The sequence below is a fragment of the Gymnoscopelus braueri genome, assembly GCF_963280865.1.
Source record: "Gymnoscopelus braueri genome assembly, chromosome: 5".
NCBI classification, from domain to species: domain Eukaryota; kingdom Metazoa; phylum Chordata; class Actinopteri; order Myctophiformes; family Myctophidae; genus Gymnoscopelus; species Gymnoscopelus braueri.
The window spans coordinates 31,605,983-31,630,024 of record NC_137606.1 but is presented as its reverse complement, the minus strand read 5'-3'; the positions used below and the strand labels follow the sequence as shown (position 1 = coordinate 31,630,024).

The window sequence follows — 24,042 nt, the reverse complement described above, 5'->3', positions numbered from 1 at the left end:
ATACCATTACCTACTGTAACCCCACCCAATTGTATCACTCTTTGTAAACCAAGTGTACATCTTAGCTGGACTCTCCCACTGTTTACATACCAAAGTCTTTCTCTTCCTCCTCCATAACCTCTCATTTCCCTGCCAAGAATTCCATGGTAATAATACATTACATTTTCATACTGTAAGTACATAAACAAAACAAAAAACAGGACATTGTTGTTTTATTAACCCAACCCCAAGAAGATACAATATGATAATGATTGTAGTAGGTATAATTGTTTGATACAGCCAGTGATTATTGCCTATTTTTCTTTTTCTACGGGTTGCTTAGCATTGTGAGCTTGTCGATCAGCTATATAACCCCCTCAGGGCTATACTAGTATTGAGCCCTGAGGGACTCCGGTTACCCATATGGGGTTTAAGTAACCCCAAAGGCAACAGAAAGCATCCATTGTCCTTTTATGGGAAATGGGTGGTACAGGAGGAGGCCAAGCCCCATTGCACCAGACCGACTATATTGCTCTCTCTGCTCATAAGGTTCCATCCGTTCTGCATATTCCCTGCCCCCCTCCTTCTGCCATTGGCCACATAAACTCCTCCCACTAGCTATCCAAACCAACACTGTGCTAGTCTGTATGCATGCCACTCCCCACATAGCCTCTTTTCCCTTCTCCCTTTCCTCACTGTCTCTTCTTTTTCCCAAACAGACCCTGCCCTTTCATTTCTGTCTCCCAGTGGCGTCTGGATTTTGTTGTTGGCGTGTATAGGACACTGACAATGGGCAGCTTTCTGTACAGCCTGCGATGCTGACACTTCAATGCCTCCTGCTAGGAATTCAAGTGAGTACAATCTGGCCATTCATTATTTATATACGGTATTGTTGCTGCCTCCTTGTTCTATTAAAAACCAGTGCAGATTTCCTTGATTCCTCAATACAGGGAAGGGGGGATGAATAATTGATTGCTACATCCTGCCCGGCATCTGTCCATCCATAAATCACAGGGTGGCAGTAATTACTACTGCCACCCTACCCTTTCTGTCGGGATATGCAATGCGTTTGGATTAATAAGTGTTTAAATAAAGGAATACAAAACGAGCATTTTATACCAGTCTTTGCAAGAAATGATAGCACTATACCACCTACTATTCTGTGTCTTTACTGCTTCCTTGAGCAGCCCACTCATTTCTCCATTTTAGCTTCTACAGTAGGCAGCCCTGGCTGCTTTTTATCTGTGGCAGGTGGGCATCTTTGCTGCAGTCTGAGGGCTGGGCTCCTCAACTAGCATACACATTCTTTTGTTTGGGAGATTAGTAAATCTCGCAGCTGGTGTGATCTGAATTTATAAGGAGGTTGTAAGCTCTGTTTGGAAATTGTGAATCAGCTGGTAGTTTGATTATGTCACTGTATGACTCCTCATGTGGCACTGTACTGCAGCAACAGCCAGTGCAATTTCCATACCTCTGACCTGGATGGTTTCCAGATGGTTCAGTGAATCTTTATTATTGATTGGCCGTTTGTTTATTTTTCAAGCAGATTATCTTTGTGTAAAGCGCCTTTCCTAGATATCTGGATTTAATGGGTGCAGCTGGTTGGATGCTTTGACTATTTTTTTTGCTCTGCTTGCAGTCCACACCGGGTCGTGGGCAGGTTACAGACATCCCTGGTTGTTGTGCCTAAGGGGCATAGAGAATGGTTGCATGTCTACTTCTGGTCTTCAAGGTTGTTGTATACGAATCTCATAATGAACAGAGCAAGTATGGCTGATGTTGCAGACAGATTCACTTCACTTCACTTCTACAGCTGCTGTATACAAATCAGGCAGGCCACTATAACAGTGGAACACATGAAACACTTTTAGATGCAAATATATTCAGACACTGTTGTAGCGCTGCAGATATAAGATAGCATTCCCCTTGCAAACCCTGAACTAATTAACAACTAAGTGTAAACTGCCAAGAGTAGAGCACAAATTGTACCTCAGAAATGATTGGATACGATCTCTGAATACTAATTTGATCAAATGTGGCAGTAATGAAGATGGAGCTGGACCCATGCTACCCCATAGGAATGTGCCTTCTACTGCCTAGTAGAGGTATTTATTTTCTAAATCACTTCCCTGTATGTCTAGACTAAGACGTGATGGGTCGTTATTGATGGATTATTAATATTACATTAATGTTTGTAATAATCAATCAGATACCACCAGTCTCTCACTGACCACATTTAACCATGGTGTCAGCTGTTTAGGAAGTAATAGCACTGTCTGTCTATTATGCTGTAGTAACTGTCCTGTAAACATAATTTATTCAATCGTCTAAGCATTGGATTTGACTGTTGGTACAGTATGATTTGAATAATCACTCTGTGCAGTGGATAATTGGGTTTATGTCCAAGAAATTATTAATTTGAGATATTTGATCTCAACATGTGCAACGTGTTGCACTCCGTACTTTCGCCTAACTTGACCAGATTTATGTCTTACTTACTTACTTACTTACTGCCCTTTATGCCGGCTGGCATGTAGGGCAGCAACAAAGGATCTCCACTCCTGTCTGTTCTGGGCCAGCGTCTTTATAGGACCCCAGGTGTGATGCAGGTTCTTCAGCTCTCCCTCCACTGTCCTGCGCCAGGTGTTCTTGGGTCGGCCTCTCTTGCGTTTACCGTCTGGTGTCCAGTGAAGGGCAGTTTGGGTGATGTTGTCTTGCTCTCTACGGATTACATGTCCTATCCATTTCCACCGCCTTCTTATAAGGATGGTAGCCATGTTGTCCTGTTTACACAGGCTAAGAAGGTGTTAGATTTATGTCTAGGTTACTTTTTACTACTACAATAAAAGTTTAATGTCTGTATTTTTATTATCAGAGAAAGGACACTAAGAGAAGTCAATTTTTCAATGCAGCCAAATTATGAAGGCATCTACCCCCCCCCCCCCCCCCCCCCTTTAAATCCATTTTGATATAGGCTTTGAAGCCTATTATTGTCATATGAGTGACTGTGAAAACCATGACTTGGCCTCGTCAAGATATCATGATGCTTGTGAGCACAATGATCATCATTGATTATTTTCTGCTCACTTACTACATGAGTCTTCAAATTAGACTAATCACAGCAATTCATTGTAGATAGTCTTTTGAAAGGCACCCTCTTTATCTTATATGGCTTAGGGTTGAGGACAGAGTACAGCAACTTGCTATGGGCCTGGTCTTCAAGATACACCACAACATTGGGATCCCCCTGTATTTGTCAAAATACTTCCAAAACGTTAATGAAGTCCACGATCATAACACCAGAGGCAGCTCCACAAATCATGTTCAACCCAGATTTGGCTCAACTAAGGGAATGTTCTCGTGCTATTCATCAAAAATGTGGAATGCCCTACCAAAAGGAGTAAAGGAGTGTAAAACCCTACTCACTTTCAAAACTGCCCTAAAGATGCACCTTCAGGAGGCTGCAATTCGAAAATGGCCCCTGTCTAAGTCTTAACCTACCCCCCCCTCCCCGTTTTTTTCTTCTCTTGTACATATTTTTCACTCTTCATACCAGTAACCTGTAAGCTGATTGTTTGACGTTCTGTATAGTAGTGTGTATATCTGTCTGTCTCTTATATGTCATCATGATTTGTGTGCATGGGGATCTCATCTTAAACAAGCTCAGTGCTTAATGAGTCTTCCAGTTTAGTAGACCTTGTATTGTGAATTTGTACTTCCATGTACTGTTGTTCTCATGTCTTACTAAATAAAGTACATCAATCAATCAATCACTTTTGTGCCTAGCCAAATCTATTTTAGGTAAGAGCTTTACAATCTTATAAGCACACTGTAAGCTCAATGATTGCCTAGTCGCAGAGATTGTACAGGTTTAGCATACTTTACTAGCACCTATGTTTCACATTGATCATGTAATGACCATAGAAGTCAGTCTGCACTCTCTGCTTTAGTATCTTGGTCAGCACATAGTGTTATGCTTTTTAATGAAATCCTCAGGCATGCGTTTTCCAGGAATGTGATATCAGTTTGTTAGCAAGAAAGACACACAATTGGAACCATTGTTAATGGCTTAATCTTAATGTCATTGCATTCTATAAACAAATGCAGATATGACACTGAGACTAACAACTCCTCTGTGGGTGATTTTGTCACATTATATATAATGTTTTAGTTCTACTGTATATCTCGACAGTAAAGGCTCTAGTCTAGCACACATTCCGTTTCTTGTAGACAGGTGCGTAGGAGGATATATCCATAGGCAAGAAAATAGAACTCCTGCCAAGTTTAAGGACAGTGTGCAGGAGTTCTCTCTTTTCTTGCCTAGTTCTATATATACACATTTATTTCTGTAATTTAATAAAAGAAAAGGAAAAAAAGAAACTGAAACGTACTGAAATACTATAGGAAGCTGAAGCATTACAGTCTCATAATGAAGGCCTACAAAATTCAAATGAGTTCACTTTTTATCAAATTTCAATGATGACACCAATGATCCATTATTCTTCATTCAGTTTTAGCATGGGTCGACCCTATGCTAATTATACTAACTCTGGTGGTATAACTATAACTTGTCGTAAAATCTATTGAGTTACACAGCACCATCGCATGATAATGGCTGTGAAGTTTTGAGTGACAGCAGTAAGTTAGTAGTAGTTGCCCATAGGTGGTGGTCTGGGCGTTGGCCTGTGCATGGGGCACATCAACCTTTATGAAATCTGCAGTGCGTGGCGTGCATGCCTGCAGGCTGAAAGTCTCTCCAACATGCCGCATTGTATTCTGTCTAGTCTCGCGTGGCCAGACTGTTGCCTCCCACAATTTTCAAATGTTTCCGGTCATACAGTATGGGACTCGGAAGCTCTGATCATGATTAAAATATAAACCGGATGTGAAGCCTCCTCCCCACTTCCGTTTCGTCTGTACAGTCGCGCGAATTTATCCTAATGTAAATCGAAATCATCTAAGGATATTTAGCTTGCTGCTCAGCAGAAATGGAAATAAAAAAATAAAATGTTCATATATTTTAAAATATATTTTCGTGAATGGAAGCGCCAGTTTCCTCTCTCGGATTTCGGGAGGTGTAGTTCCAGACTCTATATAGCATTCGGAGATTGTGGAATAGTTGTCTGGCTACGCGAGACTGTATTCTGTCTGCCTGTGTGATAGTAATGACGTTGTGAGTGACACAGACATCTCTTGACTCCCTGTCTTCTCTTGTCACTGTCAATCGACACTTCTGGCTACTGTACTTGATATAACATGGTCATCATTTATTTTGTTCTCAGATCTTAAAACTGCTCTTTTCCTTGAACGCTGTTTGACATATTTTTACTTGCTATAGCTAACTTATAATATATACGTTATAATATAACTTGTCTTCTATAGCTGTACCATAACTTGTCTTCTATACTGTACCTCGGTTCAACTTATCAGCAATTATCTTAAGCAAGCCCTATTTCATACTTACAATGGTGTCACGTGACATAAATAGCCAACATTTTTGCCCTATTTTGACATGCCAAAAATAGCGATGCCAGGTTGAAATTGGTTAATCATTCCGCAATACGTGGTAAGAGCAAGATTCACTTTTTTCAAATGTAATTGTCGTGTATTGGCGCCACCTAATCAAACAAAGAATGTCCAAGGAATTAAACATTCTTGCATTTCAAGCATTTGAGTCTGAGAGCCAACCTAGTGGTATACAGTAATACAGTAGGCTATCTACTTCAAGTATTGCCAAATTATAAGGTCATATGCTACAGTATATTGAAGTTACTGTACTAGGCCTACATTTCTTTGACTGATGATTCCTGTGAAAGTCAGAAACATTTACGGGGCCCAGCCCACAAAGATCCTCAAGATTCGGCATACAAACATTTTTATTGTTCATGTTTGATGGAAGGATAGATTGGCCGGAGGGTCAGGTCTGATTCAACCAAGTTGTTGTTTTCAGACTTTTATAACTAGGGCAAATGGGGTCATTTGAGTGATAAAATGAAGTCACAATACACATGAGTCTGTGAGCAGTCATGCATTATCCATGTCTGAAGGATCTTTCACTGCTTAAGAGCATATCAATCCTTCAAATTAAATCACTACAGTTCAGAGGTCACCATCATTGTTTTTGTATATTTTGAGAGATATAGATCTTCAAGCCTTGGATAAAGTATGTATTTTGAACCTTACAATCAATATCTTATCAATGGTAGGCTTGTTGTATGTCTCACTTTCTCTCTGTCACCCTGTCTATCAAACAGAGACCTAAAGCCAATCTGTCCAACAGAGAAATTAACAAAATTACAGTGAGAAATTAGTTCTTTACTAATTTCACCTATCCACTGTAGAACAATTGTTGTACATTGATGACGGTCCGCACACAATAGATGTGAATAGAAAAATGCAAGGCTCTATTTTTAAACACTGTCTTGACAACAACACATCACCAAAGGTTAACACTACATGAGGTCACTTAAATCCTCATGAATGTTTACCAGTGACTCACACAACTGACTGGAAATGTCTGGAAGGTTCAGTACTGAGTCACAGTGGTTTGCCAATGGAATGGAATACAGGATTGCAATAAAGCGACTTCACATCTAAGTGCAATTTGTTACAGTTACTCAAAACACAGTTAAGGAATGCGGAAATACTGATCGCAAATACTGACTAAAACAGAAAAATCGGAAAAATCACAGAGATTAGTCTAACTTCCTGAAAACAAAGTAATGTAAAAGTAGCTGAAATTAATCATATTATTTTGAGTATCAAATTGTAACCTTATATTGACAGACTGACTTCACGAAAAGGCAATAAGGTGTAGGGCTTGTATTTTCTCTGCTTAATGGGATCCATTTAATAATTACAAAACGTGGAGTAGAAGCTTAAGCAATATTTCAGATATTTTTGGTGTGTAATTCTAAGTGGCACATTTCCTCCCTCACAACCAACAGTATCACACCCCATCTATTTGTAATAACAGAAGTATTCATGCTACTGTTCAAAGTACAATCGTACGCCAGAACTAGGCAGCCAAGTCAGTGCTACAGTATGGAGGCTGGGAATAACGGAGCACAATTCTTACGCAACCTTCCTATACAGTGTTACCACAATTGTTTTTATAATATAGTATAGTGGAGCTACTGCACAGTACAGTATAGCCTGTGAGGGGCAAAACTAATGGTGGGTTTTGGGAAAGAGAAAGGCATATAGCCATATGCCCTCATGCAGCAGACTTGATCAAAGCAGATTAAGCTGAGCACAATGTTTTCTCTGAATGTAAGCCTGTTGCTGAGATCCAATTAAACTGTCTCTGTCACACAGACCTGACCTCGGGTGAAAGGTTGTTTGGAGTAGGGGTGCAGCAGTTAATCGAACTAATCGATGGAATTTGATTATAAAAAGTAATCGACTATTGATTAATAAGATAAATATTAATAATCAGTCATTTGGGCATGTCATTATGGGTGAAAAGTAAAAATAAATAAAGATATAAAAAGTGAAACTAGCTGATCTACAAGCTCACGTGTCCACGATGCACGTGTTGTGGGCTTGTAGATCTGTTATGTTCACTTTTTGCGTGACCCCATTGTGTGACGAAGTATAAAATGACGCTTAAGTGGTTAATCAATCAGTATGAAAAAAGAAATGTGCCTCAATTATTCAATTAATCAAAAAAGTAATTAGTAAAATAGAATAATCGCAATCAAAATTAGCGATAGTTGCTGAACTGATTGTCCTGCCTCGGTCATGTGATGGTCATTTGGAAGTTTTGACTGAGTCAGACTCAAAGTGATTTGGCACGTGTAAGTGTGCTGATTTTGTCATTACATTCTGGGGGATACCACAGTAATCCAGGTGGTAGATCAGAGAAGGCCATTAAGCCACTTAACCACTTTCAACCTGGCTCTCTTTTTTTTTAAAGGAAAAGTATATAAAGTGAAGGTATCACTTTTTGTGACACTTTGTGAGTGTGTAGATCTGCTATTTTCAATATTCATTGCAAGACGGTGTGTATATAGGGCTTAAGTTATATAGGGCTGTTCCTGTGTGAAAGTGGATTGTGAAGTAAGGAGAACACACTGCTGCAGACTGACTAGAATAATAAACTTGATCTGAGCAGAAGAACTGCTGAACAGGCAATTTCCCATAAGGATGCCTTGAAGAGGATATTCACTCACCACATTCCTTTCTCTATTAGAACCTTACCATCACCATTATCTCTATTCATGTTTTCATTTTAATGATCAATCTAGATAAGATTTGTCCTCATCTGCCCTCTTTTGGACAAGGGCCAGTCCTTGACTTAACCTCTGCTACTATACTGTGCTGTACGTAAAATTACTGTGTGTGTTTATCCAGATGTCCTATCACACTTTTGCTTGTCTTCCTGGATTTTTAGGATCTATTTCTGTGTGATATTATATTTCTAACCGTAGCTGTATTATTTTTGTGTTTTTGCTAAACCCGTCTACAGTCACTCCGTAGAGCTGCATGCGTTGCTGCTGCAAGCTGCTGTCTTTTTTTCTGTGCTGTGGTGAGGGGGAGGAACTGAGCAGAAGGAGGGCTGCTGAGGGAACAGACAGGGGAGGAATGGAGGACTAGGGAGACTGTAGCAGGCCTAGAACAGAGAGGAGGAGCCTCTGGGATCTGGCAGGCTTGCTGCCTCCTGATGTCACTGCTCAGCTGCTGCCATTCAGAGCCCATGTGAGGGGAAGCAGGCGCAGGGAGGGCGAGGAGGGGGCTTTTTGGAGTGTGGAGACGAGGGGAGGGAGGAAGAGAGGCGCTGGGAAGAGCCTGGGACAGTCAGACTGGGTGTGTGTGTGGACAGTGAAAGGCATCTGGATAACTCCTTTAGTCACTAGGCCTTGTAATCACTGAGCAACTATAACAACAACGGGTCTTCCTGCGTAACAGAAATTCTAACATCGCTGAGATTTGGGTCGGTGACACACAGGACAATGCGTATGTCGAATAGAAAATGAGAAGGCAAGCGAGAAAGAACAGTAGAGAGGAAAGGAGGGGAATAGACGATTTGTGGTGAGTTGTGGCTGAAAGCAGGGAAGGAATGCCATTGTTAGAGCTAACTGCTCTGTGTTGCAGAAAGACAGCTGCCTCTGAACCCTGCCTGTTCATGTGAGAGAGAGGCCAGCTACTAGCTCTCCGTTATCTGTGTATTTAACCCCATCTCCCCATAGGCAGACAGGTGGTGCCTGAGTGAACTCAGCCAGTCTTAGTCAAAGGGAAGGAACTAGGAATTTGAGGTGTGGCTTTTTAAGGCTTCCTCTTTTTCTCCTTCCTCTTAGCACTGGAGAAAAGACAGGCCTTGTTGTATTTGTCAACGCACTGCTCAGACAGGAACTGAAAAAATGGAGCGGTAAGCTTGAGTTTAGTTCCCCCTGTTGCTACTAGATGCGCACAAAAGCTGCTGGCAGTCTGCTCCATCAAAGGACAGATCTAAATGTCGCTCCCTGTACAGTAGAAGTACTGTAACCTCAATAGAGGGATTACAAATCCTGGGTTTGGCGCCATGGCTTGAAAGATGAGGCGAGATTGACCTCTGATACGGTTCTGTGACGGGTAAAGAGGTTAAGGGTGAGTTGACATAGCTTTCTAAGGGACATTTTTTATGTGTGTGTTCTAAGGATTAGTCAGATTTAAGTAATGGCCTTTAAACTGTCATTACCAGCAGCAGCTCTGTCTGTGTTTTTAACACATTATGGCGTAGGGCTGGAATGCTTATAGTTACATGGATGAGCTAGTAGATGTAGTAATGCTTTCTTAACTCAGTGAATCAATTTGTACACAATGTGCACATTGTTTTCTTATCTGGCTGAATGGTAACCCCCACAGATCGAGAAGTAAAGCCAATAGCTTTGTTACTGTGTTGTTTGAGTTTGTAACAAAATACCTCACACTCTAAAATGTCATGGAAAATGACACTTAATATTGAGTTTTTCTGCACAATTCTCTCATTCATGTCTGCACTATGTAAAATCCATGATCTCTAGATCATGGTATATTCCATCAAGCATCAGTCCTATCCTGTTGACATTATTCTGTCAAATACAACTGCACTCCCTAGAATTAGGAAACACTTTTCTTGACTTTTGCAGCCAACAGTAGGAAAATCAGAGCCAGCTGTCCCAGCTAGCATTGACCTTTTCTATGTTGTTTGTTTGTTTGTTTCTGTGTTTGTTTGTTTTTGCGTATGATTTCAGAATGTAGTATGCATGAAAGTATTTATTTGAAAGTTTCATGAATATAGCATTTTTCTATTGATCATATTTTTCATAAATAGTTTAGTTTTATATATCTCAGTGCTTAAACACATGTATGTCTTCAAGACACCAGTTTCTGATGTCATTAGTGCTTAGTCCACAGGATAAGAAGTGCAAGAACCAAGACCACCGACCAGGCGGGATGCCTGGTGGTGGCGTAATTGTACAGCTTCATGGCAGACGGCATGAAAGACTGCTATTGCTCAGTCACCCTACTATTTCCTTCTGGAGGGGATGGGAAGGGTTAGCCATGATGGCCACTAGCTTCCTTATTGTGCTTACCTCCGCCGCCACCTCCACACCGTCCTGTTTAGCTCCAACGACAGAGCCAGCCTTTTTCACAAGCTTATTCAGCTTGTTACTGTCCCTTTTGTCAATGTAACAAAAGGGACAGTAACAGGCTGTTTCCCAGCCCCCCCCCCCCCAAGTGGACGCTGGCCACAACAGCCTGGTAGAACACCTGCAGCATCCTGTTGAACTCGCCAAAGGACCTGAGCCTCCTCAGGAAGAACAGATTGCTCTGGCTCTTCTTGTAACGGGCCTCTGCGTTATCAGTCCAGTTCAGCTTGTTTTAGGTGTACCCCCAGGAAATAGTAGGTTTCCACGTACTCCACTGTCTCCCCATGAATGATGCAGAGGGCTGGAGGTCTCTTATTGCGTATCTGTGATACGGTTGACAATGACAGTGTCGTCAGAGAACGTCTGACTGTGGCACGTTTCGGAGTTAAAGCGGAAGTCAGATGTGTAGCGGGTGAACAAAAAGGGTGACCGAACGGTGCCCTGATCCAGGCCACCAGGTCCTGGGGCACTTGCATCACAGAGAGCTTCTCAGCTAGCCGTTATGTCTGGATGGTGTTGAATATTTTCCTATAAACACTGTTCCTCAGAATTCCACCCATTGGTGATGGTGAAAACTGGTGAAGATGATGTAAAGCTTTTATTTCTTTTTTATCCTCTCAATGTTGTAGAACAGACCACCATCAGTGGCAGACATTGGCATGGTCACTCTCCTCTGTACAGCATCTGTAGTAGAACTTAAGTAGTAGAACTAGTGCTAGTGACGCATGTTTTGTGTGGTAAATATACCTTTGGCAGTTATCTCAGCTCTCTGACCACAGCACTCTTCTCTTCATGGTCTTCAGTTCTATGTACACAATTAGTTGCAATTCTGTTGATAAAAAAAGTACAAACAAGGTTATCAGAAAAATAAATGCATGTAGTAACAGAATAATATGAAATACAGATGCCGTTTTTCTCAGCAATGTCCAAGGACCATGGTAAAGCAGTATACCCATGCCATGGTTATGGCTATTGGGTGTGTAATCCTCGATGTGCGTGTGCACGTATGACGGATGCACAACGTATCATTGGCACAGAGAGATAATCTGTTCTTAACCCACTGATACCCTTCCATGTAATATAGCATCTTTCGCTATAAGAATGCATGTGGCATCCACTGATCTGTGTTGGACAATGCCAAGGACACTGGACAGGTCACTTTACAACTTTTTGTTGCACACATATGTTTATTGTAGATGTGTATAATCGAGGAGTAAGAACCTTGCTCACAGCACCTTCAAGTACCTTAAGCGCTAGGACAACAGTTCTTCATTATTCCTTTTTTGTTTATATTCCTTGTTGTAGATTTTAACTCTTATTATTTTTGAAGCTGCTACAATGTCATGAGGAACCAGAACAATATATTTTTTATCCTTATGTATGTGTACACATGACATAATATCAAAGAACACTTTGAAACCTTGAAGCTTGATATGGGTTTTGACTATTCGTAAAAGAATAAGAGTCTTTGTGTTTCATATAACAGGTCCCCTACTTAATCTAGGCACATGTGAGAGGGTGTGTGTGAATCTGTCAGTCATCCATTCTTATCCTTGAAGTATATGATTAATATCTACATGAATGACTGCTCCTAGATTGGATATTTACTTGGCTGAGAGCCATGATTACATGGATTCATTTTTCTTCCAAGCCATTAACATTATTATGATTTTCACTTACAATATATGAATACAAAAGTCCTCTTCTGTCCATAAATACTGTAAAGCATTAAAAGGGTAATCCAATATTCTTTTGTAGAGGCAGAATCAGAAAGGATGGATATCGTACTGTAATAGATGCAATAGAGATTTCATGTTTTGTATTGTATTTGGTATCATTTAATACCGTATTTCGTGAGGGACAGTCTGTTTCTGCCACTGATCTTTGCTCTTCTCATCCTTATTTCCTACTGAGCAGCAGTCATTGTGACTCATTTCTTTTCATGTTCCATTAGGCCAGGGGTCTTCAACAGGGGGTCCGGGACCCCTAGGGGGTCCTCAGAGTTCCTGCAGGGGGGCCGCCAAATCTTTGTGATAGGATTCTTTTTTAGCCAAAAGCCAAAAGAGAAGAAAGAAGAACTTTAGCCAAAAATAGCAGATCTACAGTACAAGCTCACAACGCCTCGTGCTGCGAGGCGTTGTGAGCTTGTAGATCGGCTATTTTGGGCAAAGAGGTAAACATTTTTGGGCGGTGTAGCCGCCCCTATAAGTGGGGTTGGGACACCTCATTAGTACACCCTTCAAAAAACTACACCCTTCAAAAACTACTTTTTTTTTAAGTGAGCTTCCATCACTGTGATGACCACATCGCCCACTTCACACTGGGTGTGATTTTTTTTATTTATCTTGAAACACAATTTTATACAATATAGAGGGGGTCCCTGCTTCATCTCTCTGTCAGCTAGGGGGTCCTTGGCCTGAAAAACGTTGAAGACCCCTGCATTAGGCCGATGAAGTGATTACACCCTCCTCTGCTGTGATTGTCTCTTCATGGCTCTTCACCTCGCTCACAAATGTATTTCCTTTCCCTTTCGTCTAGGTTAAGTGGTACCTGTGCTCCCGTGTCCTTTGAATGTCCCTCATCATGGCTAAGCGTGAGACAGGCAGCACTAGCCCTGTGGTCAGGCAGATAGACAAGCAGTTCCTGGTCTGCAGCATCTGCCTGGATCACTATCACAACCCTAAGGTCCTGCCCTGCCTGCACACTTTCTGCGAGAAGTGAGTTTTCCCCTTTTCATTCAACCTGGCGTCCCTATTTTGTCATTATAGAAAATATATGAAAATCCTACAGTAACATTTTCGAAAATAGCAGATCCACAAATTCGCAACATGTCACATCCATTGTATGACGAAGTTAAGCCCTATGATACTATATAGGGCTGAAGTGCTTCATTATGTCTAAATACATAGTACCACTGAATATTTTTAAAGATGCTGAATAGTTAATACATCTTTTATCTCCGCCAGGTCTGTCTGTCTGTCTGTGGGTCTGTGTGCAGATAAACTCAGAAACCATTGGGCCAATCAGTGTCGAACCTTGCATGCATGCTGCCTGTAGACGAAAGAAAGAAAGAAAGAAAGAAAGAGAAAGAAAGAAAGAAAGAAAGAAAGAAAGAAAGAAAAGGAAAAAAATCTATTCGGCCTTATGGAGGCACTATACCAACACACTTTACGTTTCGGCCTACAGTATAACTCTTGAAACGTAGGTTGTACAATTATTTATTTTCCCCTTGATTCCATGGATCATGATGCTAGGCCCCATGTAGGCAGATTACATGGGGAGCTGCCTAACCTAGTTAGGCAGCTCCCCATGTAATCTGCCTAACAAGATTTTCGGCCATTTTGCATTTTCTTCAAAACACATTCTTTACTTCTATTCCCAGATTGCTACTAGCATATTTTTGTCCAAAGCTCACACAAATTGCTATACATGAACTTTTTTTTCATATTTTTTTTAATTGGCTATAAATGGCTTCCAAAGTTTGCTGGGGGCCATTTGACAAAAAAGGGCCTAAAATCATGCAGGCATTGTTCAATCGACCCCAAATTGTAATCAGATTTTGAGAGGCCTATAAACAAGGCAGAGCCAAATGTGATTTCACTGAGACCTATTAGGGGCACCACAAAAGCTAAATGTCACCGTTTGTTGCAGAAACATAATTCTTTTTTTCCCAACGCATTTGGTACACATGATCTCGGGAGTTATGTGACAATGAGCGTCAAAGTGCTTTTTGATATTCCATCCTGTTTGCCTGTAATTTGCTTCCAAATCTATTTCTTACAAAACATGCAATGAAGGCAACATCCGATCATCCCAAATTGTAATTACATGTTGAGGGGCCTCTATAGGCCCCTCAACATGTACACATGGCTAGACAACCTTTCTAGTTCATTAAGGAATAAGACAGTATAAAGTGTACTCTATCTGTAATGGAATGACATTTTCTGTTATTTTGAATAAAATACGGAAAATAAATACAATTAGCAGCAATGAGTTCAGTATGTTTACTGGATCACAGCTTGAAATGTGTATTAGGGCACAGACAGCACTCATGCCACTAACTGTCCCATCATTATGGCCTGTATGACATAAGGTACCAACCAGTCTGAACTTTGCCACAGGAAAACAGGATTAGTCATGTTAAAGCGCTGCTGGCAATGAGCAGACATTTCCACAGGCTCGCTCCTCTCACATGACAGAAGCATTTTCATCAGTTTGAGCATTTTTGCACTCTTTATTGCCACCACAGATCATTTATGTTTGCCATGTTAGTAAATCAAAATGTCAATTTCCCCCACCTTGCCTTCTAACCACAATTAAACCTTTTTGTCTTCACTAACAACAAGTTAACAAATAACAATTTCCTAGAATCATTGTGAACTAGAAGTCACTTCCATAGCAACAATTCCCTGACCCGTCTCTCTGTCGTTTACCTCTTGCCTTCTTTTAGATGCTTACAAAACTACATCCCTCCTCAGTCTCTGACTCTATCCTGCCCAGTGTGCCGCCAAACGTCTATCTTACCAGAGAAAGGTGTGGCTGCCTTGCAGAACAACTTCTTCATCACGAACCTTATGGAGGTGTTGCAGCGGGACCCAGAGTGCACCAAACCTGAGGCCTGCAATGCTCTTGAGTCAGTCAGTGCAGCTGCAGCCTGCCAGCCTCTCTCTTGCCCCAACCATGAGGGCAAGGTAAGCTTCTTCCAGATATAACAATTTGACCAAGATTGTTATGTATTGTTTGAGGTCTTTCAAAGATAAGCAGAGACAGAACATGGTACACCTAGGCATGAGTACAGTTACATTGTGTATACATATTTTGTATTATTTAATTTCTTGGAGGATTGAGCTCCAGGAATGCATTAGTCACTTGGCTTACAGTTTGCTCCACTGCGCCCTCTGCAGGTGATGGAATTCTATTGTGAGTCATGTGAAACAGCAATGTGCCTGGAGTGTACAGAAGGGGAGCACAGAGAACATGTGACCGTTCCACTGAGGGATGTGCTGGAACAGCATAAGTCAGCGTTAAAAACTCAATTGGACACTGTGCGCAACAGGTATGCAGATATCAAGGATGGTGTTTTACTATTCGGGTACAGTAGGTCCCTCTCAGACTTTTAACTATTTATTCTTTACTGATTTCTGACAGGCTACCTCAGTTGATGGCAGCCATCGAGCTTGTGAATGATATCTCAAAGCAACTGACGGACCGCAAGAACGAGGCAGTGACTGAAATAAGTAACACCTTCGATGAGCTGGAGAAGGCCTTACACCTACGTAAAACCGCCCTCATCACTGATGTAGAGAATATCTGCAGTACCAAACAGAAGGTCAGAATGTTATCCCAGAATATAGCTGTTATATAAACCCTTCCTCTAGAAGGGTTGTACTGTGCTGTTCATTTATTGAAATGTTTCCACTGCGTTGCATTGCAATCACCCTTGACTGGTGACCTTTACCTGGTTGTGTGTTTTTTCAGGTACTTCAGGCACAGCTAGCATCACTGCTGCAGGGCAAGGAGAACATCCAAAGCAGCTGCAATTTCACAGAACAGGCCCTGAGTCACGGCAGCGCCACAGAGGTCCTGCTGGTCCAGAAGCAGATGGGAGAGCGGGTCAGTGCCCTAGCCAGACACACTTTTCCTGAGCAGCCCCACGAGAACGGACACCTAGATTGCCAGGTAGAGACAGAGGGCCTGCGGCGTTCCATCCAGAATCTGGGAGTGCTGATCACGACAGGGGCTGTGGGCCATACCAGTGTGGCCACCGGCGAGGGCCTGAGGCATGCGCTGGTGGGTCAGCACACTACTGTTACGGTAACCACCAAGGACAAGGCTGGGGAGCTGGTGAAGACTGGGAATGCTGCTCTGAGGGCAGAAATCACCTCCGCAGACGTTGCGTGTGCTGAGGCTGAGGTGGCGGACAATAAGAATGGAACCTACGAGGTGGGATATACCCTACGCTCTGAGGGAGAGTTCACCTTCTCTCTACTGCTGTATGACCAGCCTGTGAGGGGGAGCCCGTTCCGCTTGCGTGCTGTCAAGCCATCAGACGTCCTCCAGTCACCAGATGATGTGAAGAGAAGGGTGAAGTCCCCCAGTGGGGGAGGGGGTCACGTTCGACAGAAGGCTGTCCGCAGGCCCTCCAGTATGTACAGCACCACCAAGAAAAAGGAAAACCCCATTGAAGACGAGCTGATCTACAGAGTGGGTGGGTATACGGCTAATTGATGGCTGGCTGGCACTAAATGGCGTGCGTGCATGTGTACCTGGAACACTGTATTCTTATATTACATATGTTGCATTATCAGGAACGAGGGGCAGAGATAAAGGAGAGTTCACCAACCTACAAGGCATCTCTACATCCAGCAATGGCCGCATTGTGGTTGCCGACAGCAACAACCAGTGTATACAGGTGGGATGTTGCCACACCACAGAGCCGGAGGATGTTCATCATACTGTATGACAAAGTTTATAGGGCTTAGGTGGTTATGTGGAGTAACTGAAGTGTTATTTTCCAGGTCTTCTCCAATGATGGACAGTTCAAGCTGAGGTTTGGTGTCAGAGGTCGTTCACCAGGCCAACTGCAGAGACCCACAGGCGTCACAGTTGACAGTAATGGTGACATCATTGTGGCTGACTATGACAACAGATGGATCAGCATCTTCTCGTCAGATGGAAAGTTCAAGGTGAATGGTCACAAGCAAAGTTGGGAGAAAAAGTGACAGACCATTCCTCACACAATCAAAATATATCACTAACTTTTTGACTGTTCCTTTGGCCCTCACAGAACAAAATAGGGGCTGGCCGTTTAATGGGACCCAAAGGCGTAGCCGTTGACAGGAATGGCCATATCATCACTGTTGATAACAAGGCCTGCTGTGTCTTCATCTTCCAGTCAAATGGGAAGCTAGTGACTAAGTTTGGAGCTCGAGGAACATCAGACAGACAGTTCGCAGGTACAGTACGATGTGCTATTGAGTTCAATAACAAACAATAATTTAAACTGAATCGCTCATTACGCACAGATTTGCAAGGCAAGTGCTGCCTCATGTATGTGTTGAGTGAACACGCCTGGGCCAGATTTACAGATGTTTTCCATGGTTCATATTGCACAGGAGTATGATCATTTGTACATATTCACAGATGACTCAGCACTTTAGCGAGGAGCATGACTATTTAGAGATCCTTTCATTTAATAAAATCACATTATATTGTATACCTGCTTAATATTATAATTTTCTTGAATCCAATTGTTTAAGTGCACTGTTGCATGAAAGAACATAACGAGCCTCCTCGTTAGACCATTGTTTTCACTCTGTAACTAAGAGGATTTTCAGAATTAGTGTAATCCTGCAATGATATGGCTTCACTTGTTGCATGGAAAGCCCATCATGTACTCTACTTCATCTGACACTTCTCCATTCATTATAAGTCTCATTTCTCACTTGGACCTTTTTTTCTTTTAGAAAAAAGTGGTGGTAACATTACTCTGGAGCAAAAGCTTAGTAAATCTGGCCCTGTTTTCAGTAAGTAATACTTGATTTATTGTCTGTGTTTATTTCATCCTGACAAACGGGTCTCTTGTCTACTCCTTTCACACATGCTCAGTCTGTTCAATGTTAACATACCAACTGGGCTCTGCAATTGAAACTCTAGAAAGGATTGATTTGAAGTGTGGGTGACTCAACGGATACGGTTATGGTTAGTTTAACAATGTGGGAGCCTGGGTGGGGCATTCACCATGCAATAGCAGCGTTATGTCTGTACAACAAACCAATCCATGCTCTACCACTCTCAAACTGGTGTGTTTTTTACAGTCTAAAGGGCCGTTCACACTGAGCACTATTACTGCAACTGTAAAAATATAGTTTTAAAAATTGTTCTAAGTCAAGTGGATGGCAGAGTTCACACCTACTATAAAAAATAATACAATGGTGAATGATATAGTTATAGTTATAGTGCTCAGTGTGAACGGCCCTTTACTGTGGAAAGTGTGTTTCTTCTAATGAAAGTCCCAAAATAGATTGGGACATCCTCTCATACTGTAAGCTAGCAGGCAGTAGATGACTCATCTTTCCTCTCTCCTACTCGATCCCCTCTAGGTCCTCACTTTGTGGCCATAAACAACAAAAATGAAATTGTTGTAACAGACTTCCATAACCATTCAGTCAAGGTAGGGTTTGTCGTGTGAGTGTGGAGAATATGTGTGTTATTTTTAATGTCAGTTTGTTTATTTATTATTTTATTTATGTTTATTTGACAGGGACAATACAAAAAACAATGAATCAAGTAATAAAACATGAAACCGTTGCATTTTATATGGGGTTTATAGCCGAGGCCAATTTGCGACCCCAGTCCCTTGTTAGACCTTTCTATACAAATATCTACCTAGTAAAAATTCAGTTACAAAAAGGACATGCATGAAGCTCTAATCTAAACAAGTACAAAAACAATAGTGATCATTTCAATTTCAACAATACACTACAGTATGCCTAGAGAGCAAATACTCTAAATAATACTTGAAAATGGCATTCCTATCAAAAGAGACACAACTGAAACTGTTTATTCCTACATTTTTGGGGGATTATGACAAAACTATTTCTAGATCGCATACTTAAATTAATATTTGTTGTAGAAGCTTAGGATTTTGAGAGTGTCATGTCTGTTGCATTGTTTTTCATCATAGTTAGTGTCCTCACTTTTAAATCCCCCTCTTCCCCTTATGTTCTCACCAAACCCTGTATGGTTATAAATTATGCATCAGACTTCTCTATGGCAAATTAGGTAAATTCTCACAAAGGTGATAAAGTGAAAGCAAAAGCGAGCACCGTTGTCTATGAGTAAAGTTTACTCTCACTTTGACCTATAACCTAAAATCCACATATGTCACTTTAGACAAATACCGTTTCACGAGGAGTTTAAATTGTTGAACTTCGCCCTCAAAATCCACGTAATGGTTCCGGCACCCAAAAATGTTAACAGGGAGGAAGAATTTATTTTAAAAGCCTTTATTGTAGAGCCAACATATTTCAACCACATTGCTGGTCTTCATCAGGGCATAACAAAAGATAAAGGTTTCAGACACATAATACAGTAGTCTAAAGTGACCAATAGGTGGCAGTCATGGTATTGGCATTTAAATAAGCAAAGAGAAATAGTACAATATAGAGAAAGATGATCAATGCAGAAAAAGTTATAATCAATATCAAGGAAAATAAACATAATTAAGATAAATAAAGAAATACATTTCTTCCTTTGTTTATTTAAATGCCATTTATGTGACTGCCATCTGTTGGTCACTTTAGATTTGCTGCCCTGATGACAACCGATGTTTTTTCATGTCTTTTTAATCATATAGCTACTCTAAAGGCAATTAAATATAGGATTTCTTTCCTGTTTGAGTGCCTGGGAGCATATAGTTCCAAGAGCGCTGGACAATATTATATTTTGTATGGGAATGTTTTAGCCACTTGAGCGCCTGGTTGCCTTTCCTGTTGTTGTTTTATAGTACCACATTGTAAAACATTAAACACCTGAAATTCGTAAATAAAATAAACAGTGGAGGGAGCTTTAAACTGTCAAAACAAACATTTCTCCAAATGTTGATATCATGATAAGGTGAAACTAAACTTTGAAACTTCAATCTCTCTACTAGGTGTACAATGCAGATGGAGAATTTCTTTTTAAATTTGGCTCCCATGGAGAGGGGAATGGTCAGTTCAATGCTCCAACTGGGGTTGCTGTAGATGCCAATGGAAATATCATTGTTGCTGATTGGGGCAACAGCCGGATTCAGGTAGGCTTACTGTATATGAAATAATTCATATAATTAACCACTTGAACCCTGCCATCCCTATTCGAGGGGAAAATAGCAGATATACAAGCTCACAGTGTACATTGCGACGGGTTGTGAGCTTGTAGATCTGCTATTTTTGGCAAAGGTATTTAGTGTAGCCCATGGGAATATGGTCAACGACGTATAGGGCCCATAAGAAAAGGGTGGTTAAGAGTCGTGTGACATCTTTATCTTATTCTAACCACTATTTGAAGGTGCGTTATTTTGAGTGTGGTTTTAGCTGTCATGATTTTCACAGCCTGATCTCATCTGAAATGCATATATAGTACTACAGGAAAAAAGTGCATGAAGTATATATATATTTTTATATGTAACATATTGACATAATGTGTTCTTTTTTTTTTTAAAGATATTTTTTGGGGCTTTTTCTGCCTTTATTGATAGGATAGTGGGCTGACAGGAAATGGGGAGAGAGATGGGGGGGGTGACACACAGCAAAGGTCGTCGGGATCGGGAGTCGAATCTGCGACACGTTGTCAAGCTGGATTACCAGCATATGTGGTATGCGCCTGGACCGCTAGGCCAGTGGGCCTGGGCCGTAGTGTGACTGTCCAGGCACCCTAGGCTGCAATGCCAGCCTGACAGCGTGTCGCGGGTTTGACTCCCGACCGACGACCTTTGCTGCGTGTCACTCCCCCATCTTTCTCCCCATTTCCTGTCAGCCTACTTTCACTATCCCTCTCTAAATAAAGGCATAAAAAGCCCAAAACAAATCTTTACAAAAAAAAAAGATTTATGTACAATATGTAAGTCTTTATAATAAGTTGTTATACAACTCTATACAAGTTGGGAGTAGATTATAACCGTATGCAAGTTGGTGTCGATAGTGTGGCCAATCTGGCCATCGCACCACTTGGCGCAGACACTTGCTCACCTGGCGACTCGCTTGAGCTTGTCTCGCAGGGCTCAAGCCCACTTCTGTCGCCTGCCTTGTTATTAATATAATACGGTCTTTTAGCTGCTAGTGCTACTGTACATTATGTTAATATACATTAACATGTTTGTATCATATATATGGCTAGAGAAATACATACAGTAATTACTTGACATTATTTGAATTGGTCATTAAGTATCAATCCATTTTCTGACGAGACTGTTGGATTTCTGATGTTTTTGTCTAAACCTGTCCTTTACTGTATGTTACGTTTCCATGCAGGTGTTTGACAGCTCAGGGTCCTTTCTCTCATACATCAACACATCAGCGGACCCTCTTTACGGCCCCCAGGGCTTAGCCCTCACCTCTGATGGCCACGTGGCGGTGGCAGACTCTGGGAACCACTGCTTCAAAGTTTATCGTTACCTGCAGTAGAGTGGGGCTCCACCTGACAACATTGTGAGGACTTGAAGGATGACATAACCAGTGTACCACACAGGGTGCAATCACCATTTCCAATTCAGCCTTTTGACATGCACATCATCCGATTAACAACATTCACTGACCTCCCAGACACAATGACGTCGCCCACACCGACGCTCTTCTATGGTGTGTATTGAAGGCTATTTTTCTTTTTTTAAAGGTGATGTAATGCCTCTGTGTCAAGTACAGTAAAGCGGGGGAAGGATGTCAGAGGAAGTATGAAGAATTGTTGTGTACTGTACGTAATACACTGTTAAAAGATATCAGAGCTGTTCTGGATGACCAGAAGGGTCGGAGATAGATTGAAGTATAATGAGCCATAACTTGTCCAAATGCATGCCATTGTTTGCTCCTAAATGCCTAGGAGAGAACACGGACTCAATTGGTTGTTTTCATCATGATCTAGTTAGTGCTTACAGTGAATTGAATGACGCTAAGCTTATTCAACTATGAAAGTCATAACTTTCCTCCTTTATGGACAACTGGCATCTAACTTTAATGTCACCACCATCTGTGCATTGAATTGCTGTATGTACTGTATATGCATAAATGTATATTGTGTATATTGGATCACTCCGTATTTACATGTGCTATGATTTTGAAACACAGCCTTTTGGTAATTCAAACAGCGGTCAACGATTCCAGCATTTCAAACAAATGTTTATGGCAGCTGTTTAAAAGTGTGCTCTTGAACCGAAAAGCTTAGCACATGCTCGAAATAAAGTTTGTCATATTTATTGCAAATGTAAGCAGCACAATAAATGATTGTAATACCTGTTTTAAAGAAAAATACAAACGAAAAAAGGAATTGCTAATTTATTTTATTTTATACACTAGCTCAGCATTTACAAATTATTTTTCTAATTATTTTATGTGCTTTTTCCCCTCATTAAAATCCCACACCTTGTCCTTTTCCCTTGAAGGTAAAATTCACCCTAAAGCAGAGCTCATCATTATTTCAAACCTGGACACTTGCATCACATTGTAAGCATGAACAACTCTAACCTTAAGTCAGACACTAGAGGTCCAAAACTACTCTGTGAAATCCCGAGTGTTAATTTAACTCTGAGAGTCAATTTAACTCGGAGAGTGTAAATGTGTACACTCCCTGAGTTACAAATGAATAAATTAACACTTAAGGATTTTACATTGTACTCATCAAGGGAGAGATTTTGAAACTACAGTACTTCGTTTTTCATTAATGATAGACTGGTAGTGTGGTCTCATAGACTGATCTTTTACAGCAAAATACCGTATGACGGTGACTAACATTTGAACCTAGAACATGCATGTACAGTATGTCCCTGGAATATCACCCCGGGTACCGATGAATTGTCTTCAAATTTCATGTTCATTGTTAAAGAGCAGCTCCAAAATATTTTTGTTGATGACAATGCAAACTTTGTAAGGGAGACTGAGAAACTCATTGATATCCACAGTTTAACACTTGACTATAATGAATTCTGTTTTACAGATTCAATTTTGTTTTCTTTGCAATTCTGACAATGTATTAGATGTAAAGAAGAATTTGATGACATTTGGGGAAAGTCATGTACGTAAGCTTAGAATTGACTTGCCTATGATAATACCACTGTGTTATGATTATGGGACATGCAAAAATACTTTTAACGTTTTCTATCTGCATTATGTCAAGCCATAGCTCCTATAAACTTTCTATGCTAGAAGAGCTATATATTGTTCTTACTCTCCCTGCTGTTCATACAGTATCATGTAATATAAGGACCTTGCCCACAGCAGCAAATGGATGAGATGCATAAAAAAGGCCACCTGCAGTGCTAGTATGATGGGATTTCACATACCATAGCGCGCATCCAAGCATTCTTATCGCCCCCTGCCAGTTTAGAAATCATCAGAACTTCTGAATGAGTGTTGCACGTCACGATAGGACGGATAAAGAGTGCCAACACTTTTATGCATCTGATCTGTTGTTTGACTTGTTGCCAAACAGGAGCCCAGATATCTTCAAGGAGTCGGGCTCACTTTTGGAAAAGTGATCAAAGCATTGTTGAAAACCTAAAGTATGCCATTTGTGTTACACCAAATACAAACACTTTTGTTTTCTCAATGAATATGCACTGGTAATAAAAGCACATGGTTTACGGAAGTCTTGTGTTTTCTTGTGACTATTCACTTGTGTACTTTGTGTTTGGATTTATTTCATAGTCCCTCAAATAGTCTTCAAGTCCCTTTTTGATTTTGTATAAGATGCATGGATG

General features: G+C 41.0%; 1 protein-coding gene across 3 annotated transcripts; it reads left to right on the top strand.

The window, feature by feature from the left end:
• The first annotated feature begins 663 nt into the window (after positions 1 to 663).
• On the top strand, positions 664 to 23,930 carry LOC308085491 (tripartite motif-containing protein 3-like). 3 transcript variants are annotated; one of them, XM_080428663.1, is made up of 13 exons: positions 664 to 830; positions 13,131 to 13,309; positions 15,043 to 15,283; positions 15,497 to 15,648; positions 15,741 to 15,921; positions 16,071 to 16,800; positions 16,901 to 17,004; positions 17,111 to 17,278; positions 17,380 to 17,548; positions 18,059 to 18,118; positions 18,695 to 18,765; positions 20,248 to 20,388; positions 21,605 to 23,930. In XM_080428663.1, the coding sequence occupies exons 2-13, from the start codon at positions 13,164 to 13,166 to the stop codon at positions 21,755 to 21,757; spliced, it is 2,316 nt and encodes a 771-aa protein (XP_080284789.1). In that variant the 5' UTR covers positions 664 to 830; positions 13,131 to 13,163; the 3' UTR covers positions 21,758 to 23,930. The 3 variants fall into 3 exon arrangements, with proteins under 3 accessions (XP_080284789.1, XP_080284791.1, XP_080284790.1); XM_080428665.1 differs by lacking the exon at positions 664 to 830 and adding an exon at positions 8,763 to 9,012; XM_080428664.1 differs by lacking the exon at positions 664 to 830 and adding an exon at positions 9,023 to 9,567.
• The last annotated feature ends 112 nt before the right edge of the window (positions 23,931 to 24,042 follow it).